At 38.9% G+C, this 27,828-nt stretch overlaps 1 protein-coding gene across 1 annotated transcript in view; it reads right to left on the reverse strand.

Moving 5' to 3' along the window:
- MSH2 (mutS homolog 2) overlaps nucleotides 1-27,828 on the reverse strand; it is an 83,451-nt gene that overhangs the window by 14,304 nt on the left and 41,319 nt on the right. Inside the window, exons 7-11 of the mRNA XM_087717577.1 lie at nucleotides 24,251-24,447; nucleotides 18,295-18,404; nucleotides 4,798-4,921; nucleotides 3,172-3,322; nucleotides 2,919-3,016 (exon numbers count right to left, since the gene is read on the reverse strand). Of these exons, the coding sequence (XP_087573703.1) occupies nucleotides 2,919-3,016; nucleotides 3,172-3,322; nucleotides 4,798-4,921; nucleotides 18,295-18,404; nucleotides 24,251-24,447 (680 nt within the window). The remainder of the gene's footprint in view (nucleotides 1-2,918; nucleotides 3,017-3,171; nucleotides 3,323-4,797; nucleotides 4,922-18,294; nucleotides 18,405-24,250; nucleotides 24,448-27,828) is intronic.

Raw genomic sequence — 27,828 nt, forward strand, 5'->3', positions numbered from 1 at the left:
CCATGCTGATTAGCAGAACTGTTCTACCAATCACATAGAGTTACAAACATGGTTACGTACACCACTGACTTTTGCTTTGAGCAAGTCAAGGTAAAATGCTTTCTATAATTTAGCCACATTTGGTATGATATGCTAAATAATAAGTGTTCTATCAAATTCAAAATGCAGCAACCTAAGCAAGAAAGGACCAAATATTCCATCTATAATTTTTATAATTAGGTGCTTTGATTTTAAAAGAAGTATCATTTCTTTATTTCCTTTTAATGGAACCTGCTCTGAACATCTGTATTCAGCAAATAAGCAGCTACATTTGTTAATGCAGATGGTCCTGGACTTGCAATCAAAACAAAACAGTGATGCACTCATAAAGTATAATTGCATCCGAAAGCGATGGCAATCTCTGCAGTCCTAGTTATCATCATGAATCCCACAGTCATTAGAAGAGACAACTTCCTGCTGACTTCCCACAATCAAAATCAGCGGAGAAGTCAATAGGAAGTTGCAACATCCTAAGCTGTCTAGCAGGCAAGTAGCTGCAGCCAGGTGGGGGAGGAAAGATGGGGGCAGGAGAGGTGCCACTGAGTCAGGGAAAGTGTGCCATGTGAGTTGGGGAGGATATGCTGGGGTGCACAAGTGGCCAGCAAGAGCACAGAAGAGCTGGGGAGGATATGCGGGTGGAGACATACCCTTGTGACCTTCCTTCTGCTTCTCCACTGACTTTTTGGGGAAGCTAGCAGGGAAGGTTGCAAATGGTAATCAAGTGATTGCAAGATGCTTGGCAAGAGGTCCTAAGTGTAAATGGGCTGCCAAGCACACAAATCACAATCACATTACCATGGAGGTTCTGGGACAGCTGTAACTCTGAGGAACATTCAGCACCATCGTACTTTTCAACAGTCACTGAATTAATATTCATAAGTCAAGGACTATCTGTACATCAATAAATTAGAGACACAGTTATTTGAAGGCTTCCAGCATTTAGTGGACAAATTGATAAATGGGCCTCATGGCATCTAATTATGTTTTATTTCACTCTATTGTGAATGAAAGCAAAGAGGCTAAAGACGGTGTAAATGAACCTTAAATCTTTTTTAGAGAAAGAAAAATCCCTAGAAGTTTATACTATCCAGTACATTTAGAGACATGGAAAAATACAGCATAAAAATATCTTACCTTATTCAAAGCATTTGAATTGAAGGTGGATTGTAGATTTAATCTATTTTGTTAAATCCCCACAAGCCTATTCTGACATATATTCAATGTCTAGAATCAGAAATTACTATTTAGACCCGTGATGGCGAAGCTATGGCACGCAGAGCCCTCTCTGCGGGCACGTGCACCGTCACCCCAGGTCAGATCTCCGTAGTGGGGTTTTTTTTGTTAGCTTCTGTTTCCCTGCAAACAACGAAACAGAAGCTCACAAAAGAAAAAGGTCTTACCTCTTGCCGCACTATCGGTGTTGGGATACCTCCCCCCCCCAGCCAGCTGGTCTTTGGGTCTCTGCTGCGCATGTGCACATACGTGAAGGTCTGTGCATGCACACATTTGCGTGCGCACACACATTTTTCAGTTTGGGCACACATGTGCAATTTGGGCACTCGGTATCTAAAAGGTTTGCCATTAGTGATTTACATCAATGAATGTAAAGTATTGCTTATTGCTAGGAACATTATGTACCAAATGTTTAGGCAGCCACTAGTCATGAGCTCTCATGCAATCTGGAAGAGCTTATGCAACAGAAAGCTACAAGCTAGTCCATTTGCCTGTATCATAATCTTATCCATGCTTATGTTTCCTATTTATTACTTCCCTATCACCCGGGGAAAAGCTTTTTCTGCTCTACCTGCAAGAAGTGATCAAAAAAGCTACTTTGGTTTATCATTTGTTTATACCAGGGCAAGATATAGGTAGTCAAGAATATTTGCCAAAATTCAAATGGTGTAAATGACAAGCATGATACAAGTTTGTTTTTAAATTGGCAAAGTTAGTATTTAAAACTCACAAATGTTAATTCCTGTTAAAGCTAAAATCCCATTTTGCAAAAGTTGTGACTTTAAAAGAGACAGAAATTCAGAGTTCCTGCATTCCCTTTCTTGAAACAAGATAATCTACTATGCTATGATACACAAATACACAATACACTATAGTAGATATACATGTATATTCTATACTAAACAAGATCATCTACTACAATTTCCATGACAAAATGGGACATCACTGAAACCGACAGCAGACATTTTCTTGGGATTCCAGAAAGCCCTTAAAACCTGGCTCTGCTCCCAGGTCTGAGGTTCATATTTGTCAAGACCCTGTTCAGTTTTCATTGTTGTGGTTGTTTTTAGACCAGGTTTTCTTCTATTGCTTTATGTTTTTAACACTTTAAATTATCTATTAAATTTTGGTAAACCAACCAGTCTAGTGGAATGAGCACCCATAACAAATTTAAAGCTATCTATCTTATCTATTTATCGTCCATCCATCAATTTTTGTTTAAAAGGAGTGTGGATACAATTTGATGGGAATGAAGACTAAGTGAGAATGACGATATGTTTTAGCAGAAATTAGTTGTGTGAAGTTTCTATATACTTTCTGTTTATTCAACACCATTTTTCCTTTAGAACTGGTATTATGTTTATTATATCAAATGATGAACCAAATGAAATTCTGTTTGAGAAAGTATATTAAAGAATCAATAAATCCTCATGATAGAATTTAGAAAAAAAATGTACAAATGGATACTTCCCATGGCACTTTTAAAAATTTCCAAACAGATAATTATATCCTGCTTGTTCTTTCAAGTCAAAATGTTTTGGAAGTTCTATTGATCTGCTCAATAATTTAATCTGGTTTGCCCTTTCTATTGAAGTATTTATTCTCTTAACATACATAGCAATTTCAGAAGCAAGCTATAGTCTTACCTGATGCAACGTTGATTATTTCTTTAACTACAGCATCTTGCATTTCTTCATATTCTTTTCTGTTCTTCACATAGTCTTCATTAATCTCTTTCAATGCACTGGACATAAATAAAAAAGGCAGAAATGTTTGCAACATTTCACATTGTAATATTCCCGTTTCCCCAGGAATGCCATCATTTTCTAAGTAGCATACTTAAAGAGTCAGTTCAGGGCTAAAAGCAGGAACAGAACTGACTTGTGATGTTGACTTTACCTGTTAGAGAATTTCACCCCATTTTTCTGGGTTTCCAAGATCTTATATTTCACATTATTCCGCAGAACCTTTTCTTCTCTGTAGGTAATTCTGAAAAAATGTCCAAACTGTGCATTGCATTCTAATTTGATACTCTTGCTAGCTTCCAAACCTTTTGGGGGGGGGGGGAAGAGGAAATAGCATATATGACTGATTATGGCACCATAAAAGCACACAAATCACACCTTCATTATCTTCACTCTGTCATCAATTTTTTTCCTTGGTTTTGCCGCTTAACATTGTACCAGGTCCCTTACTGAAAAGTCAACTGAGCAATCATAGGACTTGGAGAAAGTCATATCATCAAGCTGACCAGATAAAAGCATCTGAGAAATTTTCATTAATGGATCGCCCAACAATAGAGATATATCTAATTTGTAACATCATCACATTACCTAAAACAGTGGTAAAAGAACCAGGCTCTTATTAATTATTTTGTTTCAGAAAGCCCTTAAGCCATAGTCTACAATCAAGAAGTATGAGAGTTTCAGTTTTAAAAATGCCTCAATCTATATTGCAACTTGGTAAAGGCAAGGTAAAGTTAAGTTAAGAATAAAGTTAACCCAGAATGGATCTTAACTACAATGATTGGGGGGGGGGGGGGAAGAGTACAGAAGTAGTTTGTCACAGGCTTCTTGTGGGATGTTTTTCAACTTCCCATAGTTGTAATAATTTAGGGCCAATTTTCTTTAGTTTCAAATTCAGACAAGTAGATGCTGCCATTTGCTGAGACAAATAAAAATATAGGTGTTTAAATAAGACCATGTATTAAATTGCTTTGGACAGCATTATCAAAGAAAATTATAATTCATCTGTCAACAGGGTAATCTTACCTTCATTTCAAAATTACGATTACAAATGGCAATACCTATTTTCTACAGCTTATTTATTTTTATGTAATAATTACCACTATGGCATATCAATTTAGCAGTCAAAGTTGCATTAGGTGGATCCCCCATCTACAGAAAGCCTAAGGAAAGATGCAGTTCAGATGTATGGTGCCTCTGACTCCACAGCTTTTGCAGTTTTTAACATTTTCAGTAGAAGTGAAATGACAAGCAACTAATGGGAGGGAGATGGGGGGGGGGGGGGAGAGCTATAAAATCATTGACTGGGCATCCTTGAATACTGAAATAATTTTCCAGAATTCTTCCTTCAGAGTATCTTTTCCACATCAAGGACCCCTAAAGATACGCATAACATGGTATGTATTCATTGAAGACTCTGAATGCGTATAGTGAATAAAAACAGGGTGCTAGCAGAACCTAGAAAGTGATTGAAGTTCAAAGTAAATATTAGTAGCAGTGGGAAAGCTTATTTCTTATTCAAGGGAAACTCTAATAAGTTTCCAAGAAGGGATTAAAAGAGCAATATGCTACAACTTTATCTAACCTGGTGCCTCCAGATGTTTTGGGTTACAACTCACAGAAATCCCTAGGCTAGAGAAGGCTGACATGTGGCACTTCATTTTAGACTGTGAAGCTGTCTTAAGCAAGTCACTATTGATGGTGACTTGAAAGGAGAAAGAAAAAACTCAACAAACTTAAAAGTACTTCTTGGTAAAATAATTTCCACCCTCCAACATACTTAATTCCTTGGCTGCAATTTTCAAGACGCCCTGCATTTTTTCTTCCAGCTTATCCATTCTTTTTCTCAATTCAGCAAGATTGGGGTCAATGGAAGGTTTGACAAGGTATTCATGACTTTCCACCTAGGAAACAAATTTCACAAAATTTGCATTCTTATTACAAACGCAGTTAACAAATAAGATATAGTGAGTAAGACTTTCATTAATCAAGAGTTTGGAAAAATAATCACAAAAATCATTTAATTTTGCAGCCAAAGGGCTAATCATACCTTTCAGTAAAAATGATTTGTTCAACTGTACAACTAGCATGTGCTGGAATCTCCCTTCATGAATTCTTTATTCATAGAAAATCAACACAGTGGCAGGTGAGATTATTGTGCTACAGTGTACCTTATTTCATCCAGGAAAGAACACCATTATAACTCAAGGAAATCTGTTCAACTTTCCTTCTTCTAAAAGATTCTATTGCTATCACTCCAAAGGTACTATATTCATATCCCATTTTCCTTCTTTAATAGAGGACTAAATACTTTAAAATATATATATATATAAAAAGCAGGGATTTGGAATGGAAAGCAACGACTGGATCCTCTTCTCATTACATGGAAGAAGGCAAGGATTCTGCACAATAAAAGCGCTTATCTGGAAACACCTAGGAATCTGTTCACAGGAAAAAGCCATTATTTCTTCCATGCATAAATCAAAACAACAAACTGAAGCTGAATAGTTCAAAAGAAATTTAGAATGCAATTTGTTAAAATTATAATGGAGTTCTACAATTCCTCAGGAATTCCTGTCCCTGCACACAAATGGAATAAATCTAAATCAAATCTAAAGTCTTTCAATCACAATGCTGTATCAGCAATTGAATATGCCTGTCCTCAATAGAAATTCAAATTTTATTTATAAATCATTGTTCTTCTTATCATAGCAACAACACTAATGCTTCAGGTCTGAGGGAGTCCTATGATAAATAGAAACTCATGTATAAACTCCATTATTTGCTAACATATCCCTGTAATGGGGACAATCTAAGAATGCATTCACAATTATTTATAGACCAATCTCCTTCTATCTTTTAAAAAACAAAGTGGCCTGAGCAAGAATCCCCCGTGACCCGTCAAAAGCGCGGACGGCAAAAGCGCGATCAACAAAATCGCGCCTTTGACGTCATCACAGCGCGACGAAAAAGATCGAAAAATTCAAATAAAAATTAATAAAAATTAAATTAAAGCAAGCCGATTCACATAAAGGTAAGGGTTAGGGTTAGGGTTAGGGTTAGGTTAAGGGTTAGGGTTAGCTTTAGAGCGTTAGCGTTAGCGTTAGGGTTAGGATAAGGGTTAGCGTTAGGTTTTTCGTTACTTTAACGGTTAGGTTTAGGGTTAGGTTTAGGGTTAGGTTAAGAGTTAGGTTTAGGGTTAGGTTTAGGGTTAGGTTTGGGGGGCTTAGGGTAAGGTTTTCGCTTTATTTTTACATTTTTCGATCTTTTTTGTCGCGCTGTGATGACGTCACAGCGCGCTTTTGTCGAGCGCGATTTTGTCCTACGGGCTTTTGTGGTGGAACCGAATCCCCAGACTTTGAGATTAAATAATGAGAGGGAGGGATGGAGGGAGGGGGGAATGTTTATTCAAGGCTTTATTTGCTTTTTAACTTCCCTAGGAGTAGCAGTGAGCTCTGTGGAAAGGAAGAAAAGAACCCACATCCAATCTAAGTTGTGTGGTTGAAGATATTCTGGATGCAGAACATCTGGATTAGTGATGGTGAACAATTTCAGCACCAAGTGCCGAAAAGGGAGCGCCCATGCCTGAGTGCCAAAAAAGGAGCACTTTGTGTGGGCGCGCAAAGCGCATGCACACTCATTTGGGCTGTGATCAGGAAGAAGAGCTACCCAGGGGGGATGGGCATGCCAAAAAATGAACTGTTGGTTTCCGGAACACGAATGCATGCATAAAAGCCAGCTGATCATTGTGTGCACATGCGCACCAGAAACCCAGAAGAGGAACAGGCAACGCTGCACGTGCCAGGCGACATGGCTCTGCATGCCACTTCGGGCACACGTGCCATAGTTTTGCCATCACATATCTAGATAATAATTGCAACATCTGTTTTGCCAATTTATATCTTGTGGAGTTTTAACATGCCTCAGAAGACCCGGGCCTTTCCAAGTGGCATGCCTGTCAGATACTGGGCTTAACATGCTTGTATGTTTGACAATTAACACAAAGATAACTACATTTCCTTTCTTTTTGGCTTGCCAAAAAAAGTAGTAGCAGAAAATAACAACTGAAATCACCCCAAGCTGTCCTGATTGAGTAAGGCAGGCCTGGTTTTTAAAGAGATCCTATAAGGATTTCATGAGCAGCCCTGCTATGGTGCAGAAAGACCACTCTGATCAGTGACAAGTGGCCATTTGTTGTCTTACGTGAACATAGCAACTGTGAGGAAACTGAACAAAGAATCCAGGGCAGGGGTCAATGGTTGGCATAATGCACAAAAACATCACATGCTGAGGATACAACTGGTAGTATTGTTTAGGGGTCAGACCTAATTGATTGTCTGTCTGTCTGTCTGTCTGTCTGTCTGTCTGTCTGTCTGTCTATCTATCTATCTATCTATCTATCTATCTATCTATCTATCTATCCTTTATTATTTTCACAAATAAGTCAAGATGGTGAACATATCCAACACACCTTCCTCCTCCTATTTTCCTCACGTCCAACGTCATCTAACTGGCTTTCATGGGTAAAGTGGAACTTGAACTCCCCTCGCTCCTCGAGTCGGTAGCCGAGCTGGCAGTTGAGTTCCCCAGGCTTATGGTCCTGGGGGACTTCAATTTGCCTACGCTCGGTGAACACTCTGATGGGGCGCGGGAGTTCATGGCTTCCATGACAGCCATGGGCTTGACCCAGGTAATTCGGGGCCCAACCCACTCAGCGGGTCACACGCTCGACCTCGTATTCCTCTCGGAGCAGTGGACTTGTGATCTTGGTCTGAGGGGTAATGAGATCATACCCCTGTCATGGTCAGACCACTGCCTACTACGGCTTGACTTCCGGAGACCAAACCCCCACTGTAGGGAGGAGGAACCGACCAAGTGGTTCCGTCCCAGGTGACTTATGGACCCCTTGAGGTTCCAGACGGAGCTTGGGGTTATTCCTGATACTCTCGCCCACAATCCGGTAGAGACTCTGGTTGCTGCCTGGCACTCGGCAGCATCGGAGTCCCTGGACCGGATTGCGCCACTACGGCCACTCCGAGGTGGTGGATCCCGGAGGCCTCCTTGGTTTACCGAGGAGCTCCGGGAGAGGAAACGCCGAAGGAGACGCCTAGAGCACCTGTGGAGGTCCGATAAATCCGAATCGAACCGAGCACTTTTAACAACTTGCACCAAGGAATACATCAGGGCACTTAGGGCAACAAAAAGAACATATATTGCCTCCTTGGTTGCGTCCGCCGAGTCCCATCCAGCCGCCCTGTTTAGGATGACCCGTTCCCTCTTAAATAAGAGGGATACGGGGGACCCCTTGCAGGGTAGGGCTGAAGACTATGCCCAGTTCTTGGCGGACAAAGTTGCTCGGTTTCGGTCGGATTTGGACTCCACCTTTGCAGATCCAGCCGAGGCACGAGTGGACGACCTGGTAGACTATCGCTGGGTTGAGTTTCAGGATGTTACCCCCGGGGACGTGGACAAGGCCATGAGGGCTGTGAGTGCCTCCACCTGTGTACTGGACCCGTGTCCCTCCTGGCTGGTTGCTAACAGCAGGGAGGTGACACGGGGCTGAATCCAAGCGGTTATTACCGCCTCGCTTCGGGAGGGGCACTTCCCCGCCGCACTTAAAACGGCGGTGGTGAGACCCCTCCTGAAGAAACCATCTTTGGATCCAGCCGTACTTAACAACTATCGTCCAGTCTCCAACCTCCCCTTTATTGGGAAGGTTGTTGAGAAGGTGGTGGCCTACCAGCTTCAGCGGTCCTTGGAGGAAGCCGATTACCTGGACCCCTTCCAGTCCGGCTTCAGACCTGGTTACAGCACAGAAACCGCTTTGATCGCATTGACCGATGATCTCTGGAGAGCCAGGGATGGAGGCCACGCCTCCATCTTGGTTCTTCTTGACCTCTCGGCGGCTTTCGATACCATCGACCATGGTATCCTTCTGCGACGACTGCGGGAGGTGGGGGTGGGAGGCACTGTTTTGCAGTGGTTCTCCTCCTACCTCTCGGACAGGTCGCAGTCGGTGTTGGTTGGGGGACAGAGATCGACCACAAGGCCCCTAACATATGGGGTGCCGCAGGGGTCGGTCCTGTCCCCCGTACTATTTAACATCTACATGAAACCGCTGGGCGAGATCATTCGGAGGCACGGGATAAGATACCATCAATATGCGGACGATACGCAGCTGTATCTGTCCGCCCCGTGCCAACTCAATGAAGCGGTGGACGTGATGAGCCAGGGTCTTGAGGCCGTCAGGCTAACAAGCTTGTACTCAACCCGGAAAAGACCGAGTGGCTGTTGTGTTTCCCTCCCAATAATTTGGTTAGTGTTCCACCGCTCAGGCTGGGGGGCCAAATTTTACACCCCTCAGACAGGGTTCGCAACTTGGGAGTCCTCCTGGACCCACAGCTGACCTTTGATTACCACCTGTCGGCTGTGACCAGGGGGGCATTTGCCCAGGTTCGCCTGGTGCGCCAGTTGCGACCCTACCTGAATCGGGAGGCCCTCACAACAGTCACTCGCGCCCTCGTGACCTCTAGGCTGGAATACTGCAACGTGCTCTACATGGGGCTGCCCTTGAAGAGCATCCGGCGACTTCAGCTAGTCCAGAATGCGGCCGCGCGAGTGATTGTGGGTGCACCTCGGTTCACCCACATAACACCTATCCTCCGCGAGCTGCGCTGGCTACCTGTTGATCTCCGTGTGCGCTTCAAGGTGCTTCTTACCACCTATAAAGCCCTTCATGGTAGTGGATCTGAGTACTTGGGAGACCGCCTCCTGCCAATTACCTCCTCGAGACCGATTAGATCTCATAGATTAGGCCTCCTCCGAGTGCCATCTGCCAGCCAGTGCCGGCTGGCCACTACGCGGAGGAGAGCCTTTTCAGTAGCAGCTCCGACCCTCTGGAGATTCGTACCCTCACCACCCTTCAGACCTTCTGCGCAGCCCTCAAGAGCTGGCTATCCCGCCAGGCCTGGGGGTAAAGATTTGATTCGCCCCCACCCGAATGCTGAATGAATGTTGTTTATTTTTAATTATGTGTTATGTTATATGTTACTGTTTGTATCCCCTCCCTATAAGTTGTTAGCCGCCCTGAGTCCCCTCAGGGAAAAGGGCGGCCTATAAATAAACTTATTCCTATTCCTATTCCTATGAACTTGCTTTCTAGCCTTAACATCAAGAGCAAATTTGCTCTACTAATACCAATACCAATATTAGTATTAATACTATTTCATTAATACTAGTATTAATGAAACTCCTCAAGTGATTAGTGTGGAGAAAATCAGAGAAAGCATAGGAATTGTGCACTAATAATCTATTGATTATTAAAACTGAAAGATAAGGCAAGAGCTACACAATGAAGACAGTTGCTATTAATCTGAAAGAATGTGGAAAAATAGCTATCAAAGTGCTGAAATATAAAAGGACTATTTCATTCAACAAAAGTCAAAAATCTCTCTAAGTAGAATTTGAACACAAACTAATCTTTTTCTTTTAGTATATTTCTACTACCCAATAGTTCAAGTTGTTATTTATATATATATTTGCCTCTGAGTCAGTATTGACTCTTGATACAACCTGGATAAGCCTCTGAAGTTTTTTGGGGCAGAGTTTCCGAAGTGGTTTGCCATTGCCTTCTTCCTAGGGCTGAGAGACAATGAGTAGCTCAAGGTCACACAGCTCGCTTTGTGTCACTACGCTAAACTGGTTCTCTTGTTAAAAATTACATTGCCTCTAAGCATGGAATATCAGACAATGCAGATATAGGAATGTGATACATTACAGAAGGAAAAGCACACACTGTTTATTTTTCAGTTGAATGACCTTGTCAGACTATAACTATAGCAGGACGATAATTTGTACACAAAACAAAGGGAAGAAGTAAAGAAGAAAGGAGAGTGAGGGAGGAGTGGATGTGTGTGGCTGACATTCTAAGGATAACTGGCCTAGAAGTGGCTATTTGTGGTCCATGTCTGGTATACTGACAAGGGAGCTGATAAGAGCAAAGACTATATTCTAGCATACCAAATACTTTTACATAAACGTACAGTTACATAAGTAGTGAATGGGTTTCTTGCTGGGGCTGAAGAAAAGGAGGTAAAGCTATAAAGACCGTGATTTATGGGTCTCCTAACAATGTCTTTTTTTTCTTCCTGTAGCGAGTGAGAAATCTTATTTAGTTTGTCCCTTTAGAACAATATGTTCTTATTCCTATACCAAGAAGCAGGATTTATCATATATCTCCTTCCTGCCAGTTTAATTTTTAGTATCCACCCCTGTAAACACAACTAGAGATCTATTATATGAGGAAAAGCTTAAAACAGCTGTGTCAATTAGCCAAAGCTCAAGAGGCCCAACATTATTACAAGTAGTCCTCGACTTACGATCACAATTAAAACAAAATTTCCATTGCTATGCAAGACAGTTAAGTGAGTTTTGCCCCATTTTATTATCTTTCTTGCCACAGTTGTTAAGTTAGTTGTTAAATGAATCTGGCTTCCCCATTGACGTTGCTTGTCAGAGGTTTGCAAAAGTTGAACACTTGACCTTGGGACATTGCAACCATCATAAATGCATCCCAGTTGCCCTGCAACGGTCATTAAGTGCAAGTACTGGCCATAAGTCATTTTGTCCAGCACTGTGGTAACTTCAAACAGTTGTGAAACAAATGGTCCTTGAGTTTAGAACTACCTATAATGCAAATTTCTTTCCTTGACAACAGAAGTGGGTGTATCAGCTTGACAGTTTTCAAATCCACCATGCCTCTCTCATGGGGAAAGAGATGTGATGCATCACAGAGAAAATACAGCAGTTAAAGGAGCAACACTCAAGTCTTAAAAAGCATAATCCTGATGGTTTACCAGTTGGAAACAAGAGGAAAGAGAAATGACTAAGAGTTAAACTCTGTAAAAAAAACGTGGCACGACAAAACCGCGGTCCACTAAAGCGCGCCCGATTAAAGCGCGTCGCTGACGTCATCAGCAGCGCGACAACAACGACCGCGGATAAAAAAGGGCGCTTTAAAAAGCGCTTTTAAAGCAAGCCGATTCACGTTAAGGTAAGGGTTAGGGTTAGGGTTAGGGTTAGGTTAAGGGTTAGGGTTAGGTAAAGCGTTAGGGTTAGGGTTACGTTAAGGGTTAGCGTTAGGTTTAGCATTAGGTTAAGGGTTAGGTTTAGGGTTAGGGTTAGGTTAAGGGGTAGGTTTAGGGTTAGGTTTAGGGTTAGGTTTGGGGGGGTTAGGTTTAGGTTTACGCGTTAATTTTAGCTTTACCGCTAACAGTGTGCTTTTTTCGTCGTGCTGTGATGACGTCAGGTACGCGGTTTCGTCGAGCACGCTTTAGTCGACCGCGGTTTTGTGGTGGAACCGTAAAAAAATCTTATGGATGAAAAGAATTATCTAGAAGAAGAGGCAGGAAGTGTGAACATGGATTGTCCAACTTTGATTTATGGAATTCACTGTCACAAAATAGTTCCAGAGTTTGAAATATATGATGCTCTCTCCTAGTCCTAGTCCTTTAATTAATATATATATATATATATATACATACATACATACATACATACATACATACATACATACATACATACACACATACACACACACACACACACACACACACACACACACACACATATATATATATATAATGTTCTGTATTTGAATTATCTTAAATTTGTTTTTATGGCTGGACTGTATACTACCTACAATCACTTTTCTTAAGATCGGTAGACATAAATATGATTACATGAATGAATAAAATGCACTGATGGTTACAAATACAGATGACTCTAAAAGAAACAGACAACAAAGTTACAGATCTTTTTGTGACTATTAACTGCAAAGGTACGACACTATCACAGATCGTAGCTGTTGAAGATCAATAGTAAAGAATGGCTATTGCTAACATACATAGCTTACAAGGATTCTTAGGCTCCAATGCAACTGGGTAATCCTTGCAAAACTTCAACACGAGAACTCAGTTTGCCTTTCTATTAGTCACATAGAGTCAATACAAAACAAGCCTGGTACAGTGCTCTTTCTTCTACTCTGAATACATAGGAAAGGGTGCAGTTGTCTGTCTGATCATCCTGCCAGAGTGACCATATTTACCCAGCAAGGTTCAGATTAGCAAGGAGGAAGAAGAGACCACAGATGCACAGATGAATCAGAGCTGCTGTTTTCTAACCTAGGCTTCCCAAGAGCATGAAGCAAACTCAGTGCCCTGACAAAAAAACCTTTTATTTATTTACTGTGAATTGTGCTTATTCACATCCAACAAAGGGAGGATTTACAGTCACAGACCTTATCTGGCTGCCAGGTGGATATCTGAGAAACTTGGCAAGGAGTCTCTGAGAGTCATGATCCAATTAAGCAAACTAACTGTCTCCTGCAAACTCCGCTCCTCTTTTATTTCCTCTAAGAGGGGCCATTCATCGTCCACCAGTGGCCCTACTCCCAAGTCAACCCCTTGTTCTTTAGCTGTTCCCTTTGTCTGGCAACTCTGCACATGCGTACGTTGGGAACAGGCTCCAGCTGTTTGTCTGCCTCACTGATGCCTGACTCTGAAGCTGATAACTGGCATATGGCTCTGGCCCCCTCTCTGCCTCCGACACAGCGGCCTCATCAGAACCTTCCCCAGACTCCAGGACTGGCCCATATTCCTCCCCAACCTCCTCACTGTCCAAATTTGCTGCCAGCTATGCTGATGGGCCACAACATGCTGATAGAGTTCTACAAAGGAATTACTGAGTCTGTCATTTGCACCTCTATAAGCGTCTAGCACAGCTACCAAACAACACAGACACAGACTTCAACGGATAGTTAGGACTGCAGAAAAAATAATTGCAACCAGCCTGCCTTCCATGGAGGACTTGTATATATTGCAGGAGCCAGAAAGAGGTCTGTGAAAATATCTAAAGACCCCTCATATCCTGAATATAAACTGTTTCAACTTCTTCCCTCAGGTTGATATTATAGGGCACTGCACGTCAAAACAACCAGACACAAATACAGTCGTTGTACCCCACCATCCCCCAATTCTATCACTCTGCTAAAAAACTAATTCCCACAACACTGTCTTATGCCCTGGGATGTCAAAACACCTAGTAGGGCTGTATTACCTATTATCCTTCTCATCTTTTCATTATAACTTTGTTGTTTGTATCTTATGATTTATGCTGATTCCTTTTATTAGTACCCTATTATGATTTATGTTGCTTATTTAGTATCCTATGACTATCACTGAGTGTTATATGTTATGATTTATGATGATTGTATTTACGATTATGATAGAAATGGCTTATTACACATTATATAATGTGTAATGGTACAATTGTTCCTGGCTTTTAGAAGTTGTTGTCAGTCGAAGCTAAAAAACATTTTTTTCAAAGGTTTCTCAAAGGACTTTTATCATTCAGCTGCTGCATTGTTTGCATTTTTAATACAGTACAAAACTCTCCTGTAGTTGAGATTTCACAACCAAACATAAAGAGTTTGGACAGGGGAAACAGATGTACCGTAACAGAATAATCGCAGAAAGGATTGAGATATTTTACATAATGAAAACAAATAGAGATAAAGGGAAATTCCCATCAGAAGTTAAAGGAAATAAGACCAGTTTTAAAAAATTAATTGCATAAAAATCTTTGTAGTGAAAATCTGACATAAATTAAATTAAATCTGATCACTTTCACTACTCAAGAGGTTTCAATCAACTTCCATACAGTAAAAATGAAAGTGATTCGCAACTGTTCTCATGTTAGAAATGAAGCAGTAAAGAATTCAAATTAAAGTCCAGCAAAGGGTTAGAATAAATCAGCATTCAATCAACAGTTAAAGATAAAAGTCAAAAAGAAAATTTCAAGAACTGCAGTTAAAAACTGAGGTACACTTCAAAAGAACAAACAGCTGAAAGGAAAAGATGAAGATCCAACTATCCGGTCACTCCTACTAAAAATTGCAACCATCGAGATTCCCCTTCCCCAGTAGGTCCACAATCATCCGAGGATCATCTTGGGTCATTCCTAGTTTCTCCTGTTCAAATCTAGTGAGTACACCACTAAAGCTGGCTCTTTGGCAGCAAAAACCGCTGTTTGTCGGCAGAAGGGAAAAAATGCCCTGCCGTTCAGTGTACCATTTTCGGAGAACTCCAGTCAAAGCAGATCAAATGGCTAATAGGGCTATGCTTTATCACGTTTTTTTAAACTGACTGCATTAATTACATCGCTATTTTTCCCTTGAATTTAAAACTACTAGTAGCACAGTAAAGAACTGGAAAGAGTGTACAGAAGAGCAAATAAGATAGAGAGAGGCTTGGAGGCTAAATCCTATAAACAATGGTTAAGGGAATGAGTCTGAATAGCTTAAAGAAGAAACGAACAAGGGGAGAGCTGGATAGCCATCTTCTAATACTTGAAGCTGCCTGTAAAATATAATTCAAAACAATTATTCTATAGGAGATCCAGTTTGGTGTAGTGGTTAAGGCATCAAGCTAGAAACTTCTAGTCCTGCCTTAAGTCAGATGGATGGTCTTGGGCCATTAGCTCTCTCTCAGCACTAGAAAGGAGACAATGGCAAACCATTTCTGAAAAAATCTTGTCAAGAAAACTAGAGGAACTAATCCAGGCAGTTGCCAGGAATTTAAAAGAGGGCAGGAGGAAAAGTCTTGAAATGATCAAAAAGGGGAGAGGGTTCTATATAACAAGGATAGTATATCTTTCACAAGGTAATATGTTGGTGGGTTCTAAAACGTCAATCTATACATAAAAAGTTTATTCAGCAAAGGTTAATAATTTGGTTGCTATGGTGACTTGTAACTTCACCATGCACTGTGCAGAGGAGAATTAAATGATTCATAAAGGTTTTCTTGTCAAACTGAAGGCCATAAAATCTCCAATCACAAGAGTCTAGCTTTTTACACTCCAGAAAGTTTACTATCCCAGTAACCACAGGTGAACTGTTCATGAATGTAAAATATTAACAAATGCGCTATTTATTTATTTATTTATTTAGATGTATGCTTTGTTCAACCATTTCACATCACTGTGTGTAGGAGTTTCATTTTACAAATCGCAATTTTGTTGTTTGATTTTAAAGAAAAAGCAGCTTAGCTGGAAGGAATAGAAGGTCAAAAGGGAACATTAACTGCAAGAGCAAGAACAGAGAGTACTAAGTAATTCAAGAGCTGATTTCTAATTTATAATAATTTATTTATAATTTTACCAACATTACACAATAAAATCTTAATGAATCATTTTTGAAAAGGGCAACAAGTATCCTTTAGATCATTTTTGGAATTTTTAATCCTCTAATTGACTGAATATGAGCCTTTAAATTTCTGGAATAAGATACCATTTTATAATATTATGGATAGGAGTTGAAATCCAATACTTGAGACATGAAGTTGGAAAAAGCTAATGTAAGCATTTGATGAGAGTGGAGGCAAAGAACACTCAATTTTTCTGACTTTTTCTTTATCATTTTTTTTTTGAGTGGATCTTCCCAGAAAAAAATGATTGCTTATTCAAAGAGTTCTGCAAAAATGTTCATTGCTAACACATACACACAAATACATAAGCTCTTTCCATAACATGTAACTACTATTAATCTGAACAACAGGGATTGCAATACATTTGGTATACATAGTTCTGAGTTATCAATGTGATCCAGTTTTCTGTCTATCACTATTCTGCATGAATCTTTTTATTGGTACTGATACAATACTGAGTTCTACCGTAATTTCTAAATTATAAATCCTAACTTCCAGAAAAGTGTGTGATTATGTTTGGGGAAAAAATATTCTTGTCGCATATTGGCCAAAATATGCCAGTACTGAGAGTACTGTTATTATTATTAAAAGGCAATGCTGCGTGTGGCATTGGTATGACTAAGCCTAGTAATTTTATTATATTACAAAGCATGATGTGAAAACTGTGATTGATCAAAGCCATGATGGGCAGCAGACGTTAATCTATGGGCCCACCAGGTGATAACCATAAAATATGTAAGACTGTAACATGCAATCCAGGGAAAAAAGCTTTACTATATGATATTAATAGATGAGTAGAAATAAGAGATTATAGAAAATGCTGCTGGGCCATTTAGAGTCGCAAAAATGAATGAAAATAACAATTCCTTTCTGAGTATTTCCTTAGAAAAAGCTGTTTTAAATAAATGGTTTATGCATAAGTCTATTCATGCATACACATATCCAAGAACTGAACTGATTTAAGTTGAATGTTTAGGAAGAAAGATAGAGAATATTAGTGAAGGATACAAAGTGATAAGAGGTTCTGAATATGAAACAAGCCATTTTTGCCAGTCAAGAGTAAATCTTGGGAAATATAGACATTGAAGAAATGTAAGAAATAAGTGTGAAAATAAAACTACTTCAGGAAAAGAAAGCAATTATGAAAAGGTATAAGAAAATAGGTTGTCTTCCCAACTGAATAAATAGAAAGTGGTTATTAAAAGAAAGGGAAGCCGTTGTGGCCTAGTGGTTAGAAACCAGCACTGCAGGCTAACTCTGCCCACTGCCAGGAGTTTGATTCTGACCGGCTCAAGGTTGACTCAGCCTTCCATCCTTCCAAGGTCAGTAAAATGATGACTCAGATTGTTGGGGGCAATATGCTGACATTTGTAAATGTGTATTATTGCTCAGAGAATGCTGTAAAGCACTATGGAGAGGTATATAAGTCTAAGTGCCATCGCTATTGCTAATATGAAAACTTCCTGGAAATGATGGAAAACAACTATATCACTAAGTACCACTGGAATATGGAGGAGCTTGGGGAAATGTAAGTAGCGATGGTTGAAAAAAAATGAATGTAAGAGCAGTCATCATTCTCCCTAATGATGGAGAGGGCAAGCATAACATTGCTTACCTAAAAGATAACTGCAAATGAGAATGTAGTTATGCATGTACCCATGGATAGGGAAACTACTACTGAAAATCTTATTGTTTTTATTCAATATTCTTATTATTAATGCAAATAACCAAAGCATCCTGAATTATCAATATAACAACTAGAAGCACTGGAAATATGTCCACTTTGGGTTGGACACATTTTTCAGTACTTCTAGTTGCTGTAATTAGTTGGGTGATTCTTCTGAACAGGTCCCACTGTATGTTTTTAGCACCTGGAAAGAGAAATCTGAGCTTTGACAATTCCTGGTATAGCAATTTCTCTTGAAATTTCCTTCCTGACTAATTGTGCTCTGTGCTGTAAATTGGCATAGAATATATATGATAGGACCATAAATCATTCTACTTTCATAGATTACCGTATTCATGTCCAAAGTTTCATCTATCATGTTTTGGAAATTGGAGAAATCACAATTTAGCTCTTTAAGAGGTTTTGTGAATATCGCATCCAGTAGTGTACTGCAGTTTCCTGTCAAAAGATAAAACACATAGAAAAGAATCACCAATAAATAAACTGACTGACAATCCTACTTGAATTTATCAGATATGTTTAAATAGATTAGCAGCTGTAGAGTAACTTACTAAATAGTAATTTAAGAACCTGTTTGGTGCAGTGGTTAAGGCTCCAGGCTAGAACTAGGAGACAATGAGTTTTAGTCTTGCCTCAGGCTTAAAGCCAGTTGAATAGCTTTGGGCCAGCCCCTCTCTCTTAGCCCAGGGAATAAGACAAGGGCAAACTACTTTTGAGTCGTGCCAGAAGAACTACAGAGAAACCCTAGGCAGTTTTCAAGAATCAACAAATCATTTGAAAGGGGGGAAAATAGTAAATTACAGAATTATACATTTAACTATATCGTTGGTAGTAGAGAGAATTTTAACACTTTCATGGATTCCCAGAGTCTTGATCAGCTTAGCATTTTTCTCCTTTTCTTAAGGAACCCGGAATAATCCATTTCTAACATGAAAACAGTTAGATTCTTTAATCCAGTCATTTAGAATGTAACCCTACTCAATATGGAATGACATATATATATATATATATATATATATATATATATATATATGTATGTATGTGTGTGTGTGTGTGTGTGTGTGTGTGTGTGTGTGTGTGTGTGTGTGTGTGTGTGTATGTGTATGTGTGTGTATGTATGTATGTATGTATGTATGTATGTATGTATGTATGTATGTATGTATATGTGTATATACCACGTAGATATGTTGGTCTGCTTTCATTGTATCTTGAATAGAAAGTGTAGAAAAGTGCAAATTATTTTTAAAATTATTATTGCTTAAGGAGTCTACAATTCTGAACAAAACCTAATTTGTTCATAATTTGTTCCCACAATGTAACACAATACTAAAAATTATGTGCTTGCTGTTAAAGGAACAGGTACAAATCGTGACTTACTGCAAAATATTGATCTGCCTAGTCTAACAGAGAAGGGATAACTCCTATTCAGGTGAGAAGCTGGGTCAGAAAGAATTTTTATTTCTCTGCCCTTAGAGGAAAATTCTCTTTTACTATTATTTATCACAGCAGTAACGGAGACCACAGAAAGAGAGTTAGTATAGTAATATTTCCTAGATTTATAGTATTCCCTGCAAGACCAACGGTTGCATTCAAGAAGCCAATCTATCAATCTTACAATGTCAGAAAAATATTAAATGATGAGCCCAAGCAAGCTCAATTTGACTCCTAATGGTTTCCTGGACATGTGTGTGTAACATGATTATCTATATAGCTATAAGATGGGGAGGGAGGAATCCTTCTGCTCCAAAGAGGTTCAAAAGGCTCTTCTGTACCATTTATTTGGATATCAAGTACATGATGGAGTACATACTCTCCCTGGCATTCTCCTGTCTTCAAGGTTAGCTCCTAAAAAAGCTTGCTTATGTTACCTTGCTTATATTACCAAATCAGACTTCCTAATAGAAATGTACAGAAACGATTTTGGGGTCCTATTAAAGCAGAGAACCGGTTAAATTATTTGAATCCCACCACTGAGTCCTTCCATTTGACTCTCAATGCAAACAACATAAGCTGTATAAGAAAGGGAGGTAACCTTCGCAGAAATAGGCAATAACCATTATCTAGGTAAAGGGGCTGAAACATTCTTTAAGTCCTGGAAAACACAGCTCAACAAATGCTTCTTTGATTCTCTGGTCTGGTCTATCTGGTAGGGCTGATCAATTTTGTAAAGCAATTTCTGTTTCTGTTCAATCTTAGGAGTTTCTCTAATGCTGTAAATAAATACAGGTAATCCTCCACTTACAACCACAATTCAGCCCAAAATTTTTGTTGCTAAGTGAAATGTTTGTTACCGTAAGTGAATTTTGCCCCATTTTATGACCTTAAGTGAATCACTACTTAAATTAGTGACACCATTGTTAAGCGAATCTGGCTTCCTCATAGACTTCGTGTGTAAAAAGGTCACAAAAAGTCCTGGGACACTGCAACTGTCATAAATATGAATCAATTGCCAAGCATCTGAATTTTGATCATATGGTCATAGGAATGCTGCAACAGTGGTAAGTGTGAAAAACAGTCATAAGTCACTTTTTTCAGTGCTGTTGTAACTTTGAACAGTCACTAAATGAACTGTTATAAGTCGAGGACTATCTGTACTGTTTGCCTGGATTAAACACATTTTGCCAATTACTAATATCCCCTAAAATTAACCACATAAATGATGGAGGCAACAACAGGCTAGAAGTGAATACTACTCTAAGATTTGCAGAGGAACAAAGAAAAATTATGAAAATAAAATCTAGTGGAGAGAGGCTTTTAAAACCAATCAGTAAAGAAGTAATATACAAAGTATATTCAGTGGCTACAGAATTCTGATAAATTCTGAGCAAAAAGATAAAATATAACAGAGACCCATGAAGAAAGTATGACTGATTGGCTTACACCTTCAACTTACTTTCAACTATAAATTTGTTCCAGACCCTACTTTTAGAAGCCAATACATTTCTGGTTTTACAATTCCAAATGTGGAGTTTGCTTCGTTGAGGTATTATTCTTTTTTAAAAACACCTTCAAATTTGTAGTAGCAATCAGGAAGCAAGCATGTTATAAAGATTTTAATAGATAACAAATCTGGCATTTTCAATGCTGCCAAATTAAAGCTCTTTACTAAAATGCCCTTTAATTTTCTCAGCTACAGTACTGCATATTTAAATCAGATGGGTCATTTTTGCAGAAGTTAGGTTCACCTTTTGTTAACTTAATGAACAGTCAGATCTTTATATTTGCCATTTGATGTCAGATGCAAATTGACATTTCTTATACTGAAAGGGAACAGCCTGATCATTCAGTTCAAACTGCTAGAGAAATGTCCAAAAAATTAGAGACTTTAGTGCACTTGGACTATTCATATAATAAAGCAACAGCTCTTGTACATGGGCTTTTTAAAAACCAATTTGTTTTCATTCAACTTAATAGCCAGGAATTTCCATCAGATTCTGATTTATTCCTGAACAAAGTTAATATATTTTGCCATGTCCTATAGACATTGAATGTTATTAAGCCTTTGTTTGAAATGTATCAAGTTTGAATAATCTGTTTTCTTTTCAATATCCTACAACAATCAAGTCAAAAGTTACTCAGAGTCCCCTTGCATAATAGAATATTCATCATGAAAGTTTCTCTTTCTTACTATAAATATTTGGATCATGTCCACATGCACAGACTTCATCTCCCAGAGTTCTCAGTAATGACCATGATGACGGGGAAATTCTATGAGTTGAACTCTATGCATCTAGATCTGGGATAGCGAACCTATGGCACATGTGCTACAGGTGGCACGCGGAGCCATATCTGCTGGCACACCAGCCATCAGCTCCAGCGTGCATGCGTGCGCTGGCCAGCTGATTTTTGGCCTTCCAGAGGGCTGGGGAAGGCTGTTTTCGCCCTCTCCAGGATTCAGGAAAGCCCCCCGAGGCTGGGGAAGGCAAAAAACAGGCCCAACGGGCCAACCAGAAGTTTGTTCCCGAACTTCTGGTTGGCCCGTTGGGGGCGTTTTTTGCCCTCCCCAGCCTCCAGAGGCTTTCCTGAAGCCTAGAGAGGGCAAAAAACAGCCCCAATGGGCCAACTAGAAGTTCGGAAATGATTCATTTCTGGCTTCCAGAGGGCCTCCAGAGAGTCAGTTTTTCCCCACCCCAGGCTTCAGGAAAGTCTCCAGAATCTGGGGAGGGGACGTGCGCGCATGCGCGGGGAGGGGGTAGAAAGGACTGAATTGGTGTGGGCATGCGATAGCATGCCCGTGTACAATTGTAGCACACCACAAGAAAAAGGTTTGCGATCACTGACCTAGATAGTGTTACACTTGGGGAAGATTTTTCCAGAGCCAGAATGTCAGTTACCTTCAGCCAAAAACCACTTTGCCGGTTTACATCTGATCCCTTAGATCACTGAGCACAGTCAGAAGTCAAAGAAGTGACTCTTTAGATAGCATTCATATGTCTAACTCTCGAAATAGTAGGTTCTAGTACTTCTGACGGGTGTGTATGTTAATTTGCAGGTGACTGTGACACTTCTGAATAGCTGCTGACACTATGGCTTATTGATTTACTTGATGGACAAGCTGGAAATTTGGGATGGCGACTGTGACGCTTTTGAATAGCTGCTGACACGATGGCTTATTCATTTACTTGATGGACAAGCTGGAAATTTGGGACTTCTGCCAAGAGTTTAAGTCTCATACACTTAGTCACCAACAAATGTTTCCACTTTCACAACTAAATTAGATCTGCTCCCCATATATAATTTAATCAGTCAGGACTTCATTGGCTATTCCTCTATGAACAGGAGTCTATCTATATCAACCCCTTCAAAATTGCTCGACGCCATTTTAGTATAACAAATATTGTTAGTTCTTTGTAGACAATGTGCTATATAAAGGTTTCTAGACAAACAGTGTTAGGACTACATTTTTAACAAAAGATAACTAATGCCTGTTATGATCAAACAAGGAATGTTATATTTTGGCTTCACTTTCTTCTAAAGCCAACATACCACTTTATATCTTACTCTTTTTTCCCCTCCTATTTCTATTCATCATTTCTTGTTCACACTTGATCAATCCTGAGTTACAAATATTTCTAAAGATTAGCCTCCCAAACTGCTTTGGCACTATTCTAAAATTCTGTTTTTTTATTTAGCAAATTAAATTTCTCCATCTTCCTCTCTATTACCACAATTCGGAATAGCACACCAAGACACATAGTAGGAGTTATCACACAAACTGAATGTTTTTTGTATTCAAAATATGGAAAACCTGACTGAAGAAAAACTATTTAATAATTTGGAAAAAGGCATTCTTAACACAACTCTGAGAAAGATGCAATTATAAGTTCACTGGACATAAAGGTAACGTCATGTGCATATGTAAATAGGTTCATATAATAAGTCATGACTGACACAAAAGTGTAGCTAATCCTGATTTGTAAGCCAACTTGGTTCTATCCAAGTGTTTCTTATTTCAGAAGTGAAGTGAGCAATCTTGAATTGTGCTCAGAATAAAAAATACCCTAGCCAGATTTTTTTTTTGTTTATTGCCCAGTTTAAAAAATTTCTAATTGCTGCAGCAATTAGGACATTTTAATTGCCATTTTCTCTTTCCATTGATGTCGTTTTAAAATTTTTATTGATTCAGTTATTTGGTTGTTCTATACTTAAGAGATTGAGGCTATAGTCCTAATACCAAAATACTGATTTCAAGTCAATTCAATAATCAGAATTGGCGTTTTTTTCCATTTTGCCTACACTAATTGTTTTCATGTTATATGAAAAATAAACAAGGAATACAAATGTCAGATGATTCCAAACCAGAATGCTTAGTTTTTTACACATGTGTTTATCACTAACACTGGCAGGAAAACAGTTCTCCTGGAAGCTGCAAAAATACTCTTGGCAGCTTTTTAGGATTTAGGATTTTATTGTCATTTATAGGCCGCCCTTTTCCCTGAGGGGACTCAGGGCGGCTTACAATTCGTGGGAAGGGAGTGCAAGACAGAACATGAAATAATATGTGAATAAAAATAAAACGATAAAACACAACATTCATTCAGCATTCGGGTGGGGCGGATGAAAATCTTATCCCCAGGCCTGCCGGGATAGCCAGATCTTAAGGGCTGTGCGGAAGGTCTGGACGGTGGTGAATAGAGATTGCCTCTTGAGCTTATGACAGTTAGATTTTTATATTTATTTTTTAAATATCTAAATTTTAATTCTAAAAATTTTAGAAGTAAAATCTTTAATTTTTTCTAAACTTTAGAACATTTCTATATTTAGAAAATAAGAAAAAAAATTACCATTATTTTTTTCCAGTGCCTGTATCACATTAGGTAGCTGATTAATTGCCTGATATATTTTGTAACAGTCCTGCAGAGTAGCTTTCTTCTGAAATTTTTTCCCTATCCGATTGAAGTCTGGAAAGCGACGGAGGAGATCATCTTGAAGAATTTGTCTTAGTTCTCCATCTTCCATGAAGGCCTCCACCATATCTAACCTAAGTGTAAGGTAAGTTTAAAATAGACAGAAAAAAAAGTTTAGCATGTGGGACTGCCATGATTTTGAAAATTATAACACATTTTCAAGTCATCTTTTAAAATGGGAGCTTAAAATTAATCAGAGTACTAGGCTGGGGATAAGTGGGATAAGATGTCAATGACCGTAACTATAAATCATTTCACCATCAGAAATATTTTTTGTATAAATTTTATTAAGAATTTAAAAAGATAAAAACTAACAAAAATTAATACGAAGTAAAGAAAGGGAAGAAAGGAAAAAGAAGAAAAAGATAAAAGTATAAAAAGATAAAAAAGAAAGAGGCTTCCAATTTTCTTTGCAGCAAGTAGAAGTATGATTAGAAAATTATCTTACTCTATAGTTACAAAATAGGCTATTTTTCCATTATCTAATAGATCCTATTATCTAATGTTTTTGATTTCGTTGGGGGTGTTTTTGGAACCCTGACAGTTTTATCATCAAAATTATAAATCAAAAGTTCATTTTTTTTCTATTTCATGCAAAAGGTGTATAAGGGGTTTCCAGTCAGCAACAAATATAGATGTTGTCTTTTCTCTAACCAAAGAAGTCAGTTTAGCCATCTCAGGAAATTCCATCATCTTCATCATTCCTCTTTTGTGAATAGTATCAAACCTTTCCAGTTTGAAGCATATAATAAATCTTGCTGCAATTACATATTAAAGCAAAATTCCATGATTTTTTTCCAGCTGCTTATCCACCATTCCCAAAAAAAAGAAATCCTCTAGTTTCATTGTACATTAGTGTTTGAAAACTTCTGATTTAATACATGTATTTGTATCCAAAATTTTCTGGCTACCAAAGATTCAGCTATAGAATTCCCAAAACCATACTCCAGTAACAATAATCATAATCATAATGACTTTACTAAATGTATATGCTGCCCAATCCCCAGCAACCTGAGATTATAAAAAAATTCTCAATTTACATATAATTTTCAATATTTATCTAATTAAAATTAGCCAAACTAGAATTAAAATGTTAAATCAATAATTAAAAATGCAAAAATAATTCACAGCAAAATAGAAATCTCAGCATCTATGAAACAAAACTCTAATTCTTCAAGAAATGATGTTAACTGTAAAGTGCCTGTTTGGGAAACAAGAGCGGGGGAATTAAGTGTCATTTTTCAAAGCAATTCGGTTCTGGTTGCCAAATATGACCTATTTGGCTAACAACAGTTACCTCAGATTATCACAGCTCGCTTACTCAGTGGAACTGCCACCATACTAGACCCGTAAGCAGAATTACCTTGATAGAAATGTGTAAAAATATAATATGGTCAGCCATCCATATACATTAAGCATTAAGGGACAGATCTTTAGGTCCACCATCCTAACAGATGATCATACAGTTATAAATCATCCTGACCACCTTCCTTGCTATAATAAAATGCTTTTTTGTTGATTCCATGTTCAGGCGATCCCAAAGTACCACCCTAGAAAGGACTGCATAAGAGTTGTTACAAGTACCTAAGGAAAGTGCTCGTTTTTTATAATTGCTTCTAAACTACAAAGGTTCTTCTGTATATGCTGACAGTTTCAGACATGTAAATTATTTGTGGTTATTTTAAGCTGTTATTAGACAACCTGTGCCCCTTTGGACCAGCTTTTCAGATATATTTCCTTACTCAAGCAGAGAAACAAAATGAGTGGGCAAAAAAGCAGTAGAGCAGGAGCAACTTCTGACATCCTGCCCCGTTGAGTTTCATTGTGGTAATTTGGCAGGGAGAACTGGAAATCTATCTCCCTCCCTCCATTTCCTTTCCCTTCCCAGTAGGCAGGTAAGTGACTGCTACTGGATGGGAGGGAGAAGTGAGGGATTGCAAAACTGGCTGGGAAATTGTCACAGAACTTTGAAAATGAAAGTGATGTGACTCCAGCAGCAGTCAATAGCAGTGAAACAGACACAACCTCCCCAAATGTCATTCCCTTGGGAGTCATGGATTGTTGATTTTGGACACATTCTGTAAATTAGCTCATTTGAGGTATCTTAGTTCAAAAACTGTAATGACCAAAATAGCCTGCATAGTTCTAGACTGCATTAAAAGAGGTATAGAATCAAGATTACATACAGTGTTGGTGCCACTTTATAATGCCTTGGTAAGACCACACTTGAAATACTGTTTTGGTCACGATGATATATATAAAAAAAGATGCCGAGACTCTAAAGAGTGTTGTGAAGAGCAAATTTATTAGGTGAATGGAGACTGAAACATACAAAGAACTGTTGCAGGAATCGAATATGCCTATTTTAATGAAAAGAAGGATTAGGGGTGACATAAGGGTGACATTATATGAGGGGTTGCACAATGAAGAGGGAGTCAATCTATTCTCCAAAGCACCTGAAGGCAGGGCAAAAGAGCAATGGATGGAAACTAATCAAGGAGAGAAGCAACCTAGAACTAAGGAGAAATTTCATGACAGAGAACAATTAATCAGTGGAATCTTGCCTTCAGAAGTTGTGGGTGCTCAATCACTGGAGGTTTTTAAGACGAGATTGGACAACCATTTGTTTGAAATGGTATAGAGTAGCGGCTCCCAACCTTTGGAGCACCAGGGACCAGTTCTATTAAGAGGTTTTTCTGTGGGCCCAAGGGGGCATAGCTTCACGTGCTACCTGCATCCAGCAATAGAACTTCACTTGTTTGTGCGGCCTGGTTTACGCCATGCTGCAGCCCGTGATGATCCACGGACCAGGGGTTAGAGACCTCTGGTAAAGCGTCTCCTGCTTGAATGGGGGGTTGGACTAGAACAGTGGTAGTCAACCTGGTCCCTACTGCCCACTTGTGGGTGTTCCAGCTTTCATGGTGGGTGGTAGGGGTTTTGTCCGATACTGAAGCACTTTCCTTTTTTTAATTTGACTTCCCTACTTTATAAATCACCATTACTGTGGAACCGGTGGGCTGTTAGAAAATTTTATTACTAACAGAGATACAAAAGTGGGCGGTAGGTATAAAAAAGTTGACTACCCCTGGACTAGAAGACTTCCCAGGTTCCTTTCAACGCTGTTCTTCTGTTATTGTTGCCCTATGGTGCATGTTTTACCCAGTTAAAGGTCACAATAACCACTGTTTTAATAATACATAGTTTTTGGATTGCCTTTTAGGTGAATTGAATTCATATGATTTAGGAGAAAAAGGCTAACAGCATTCATTGCTAAAAATCAGTTATCATTTACAGCAAAGACAATTCTAACCATCTGCAACTGTAGACAGGTAGTTTTTAGTCTTCTGATAGACTTAGAATTATTCTTTTGATTATAAAAAATCATTCAAAAATAGGAACATCTCAAACAAATATTAGACTAGAGTGTAAATTTATGAACATATCAAACTATTTTA

The sequence above is a fragment of the Thamnophis sirtalis genome, unplaced genomic scaffold (assembly GCF_051295495.1).
Source record: "Thamnophis sirtalis isolate CommonGarterSnake01/CBP01778 unplaced genomic scaffold, rThaSir2_p1.2 scaffold_6, whole genome shotgun sequence".
Lineage (NCBI taxonomy): Eukaryota > Metazoa > Chordata > Lepidosauria > Squamata > Natricidae > Thamnophis > Thamnophis sirtalis.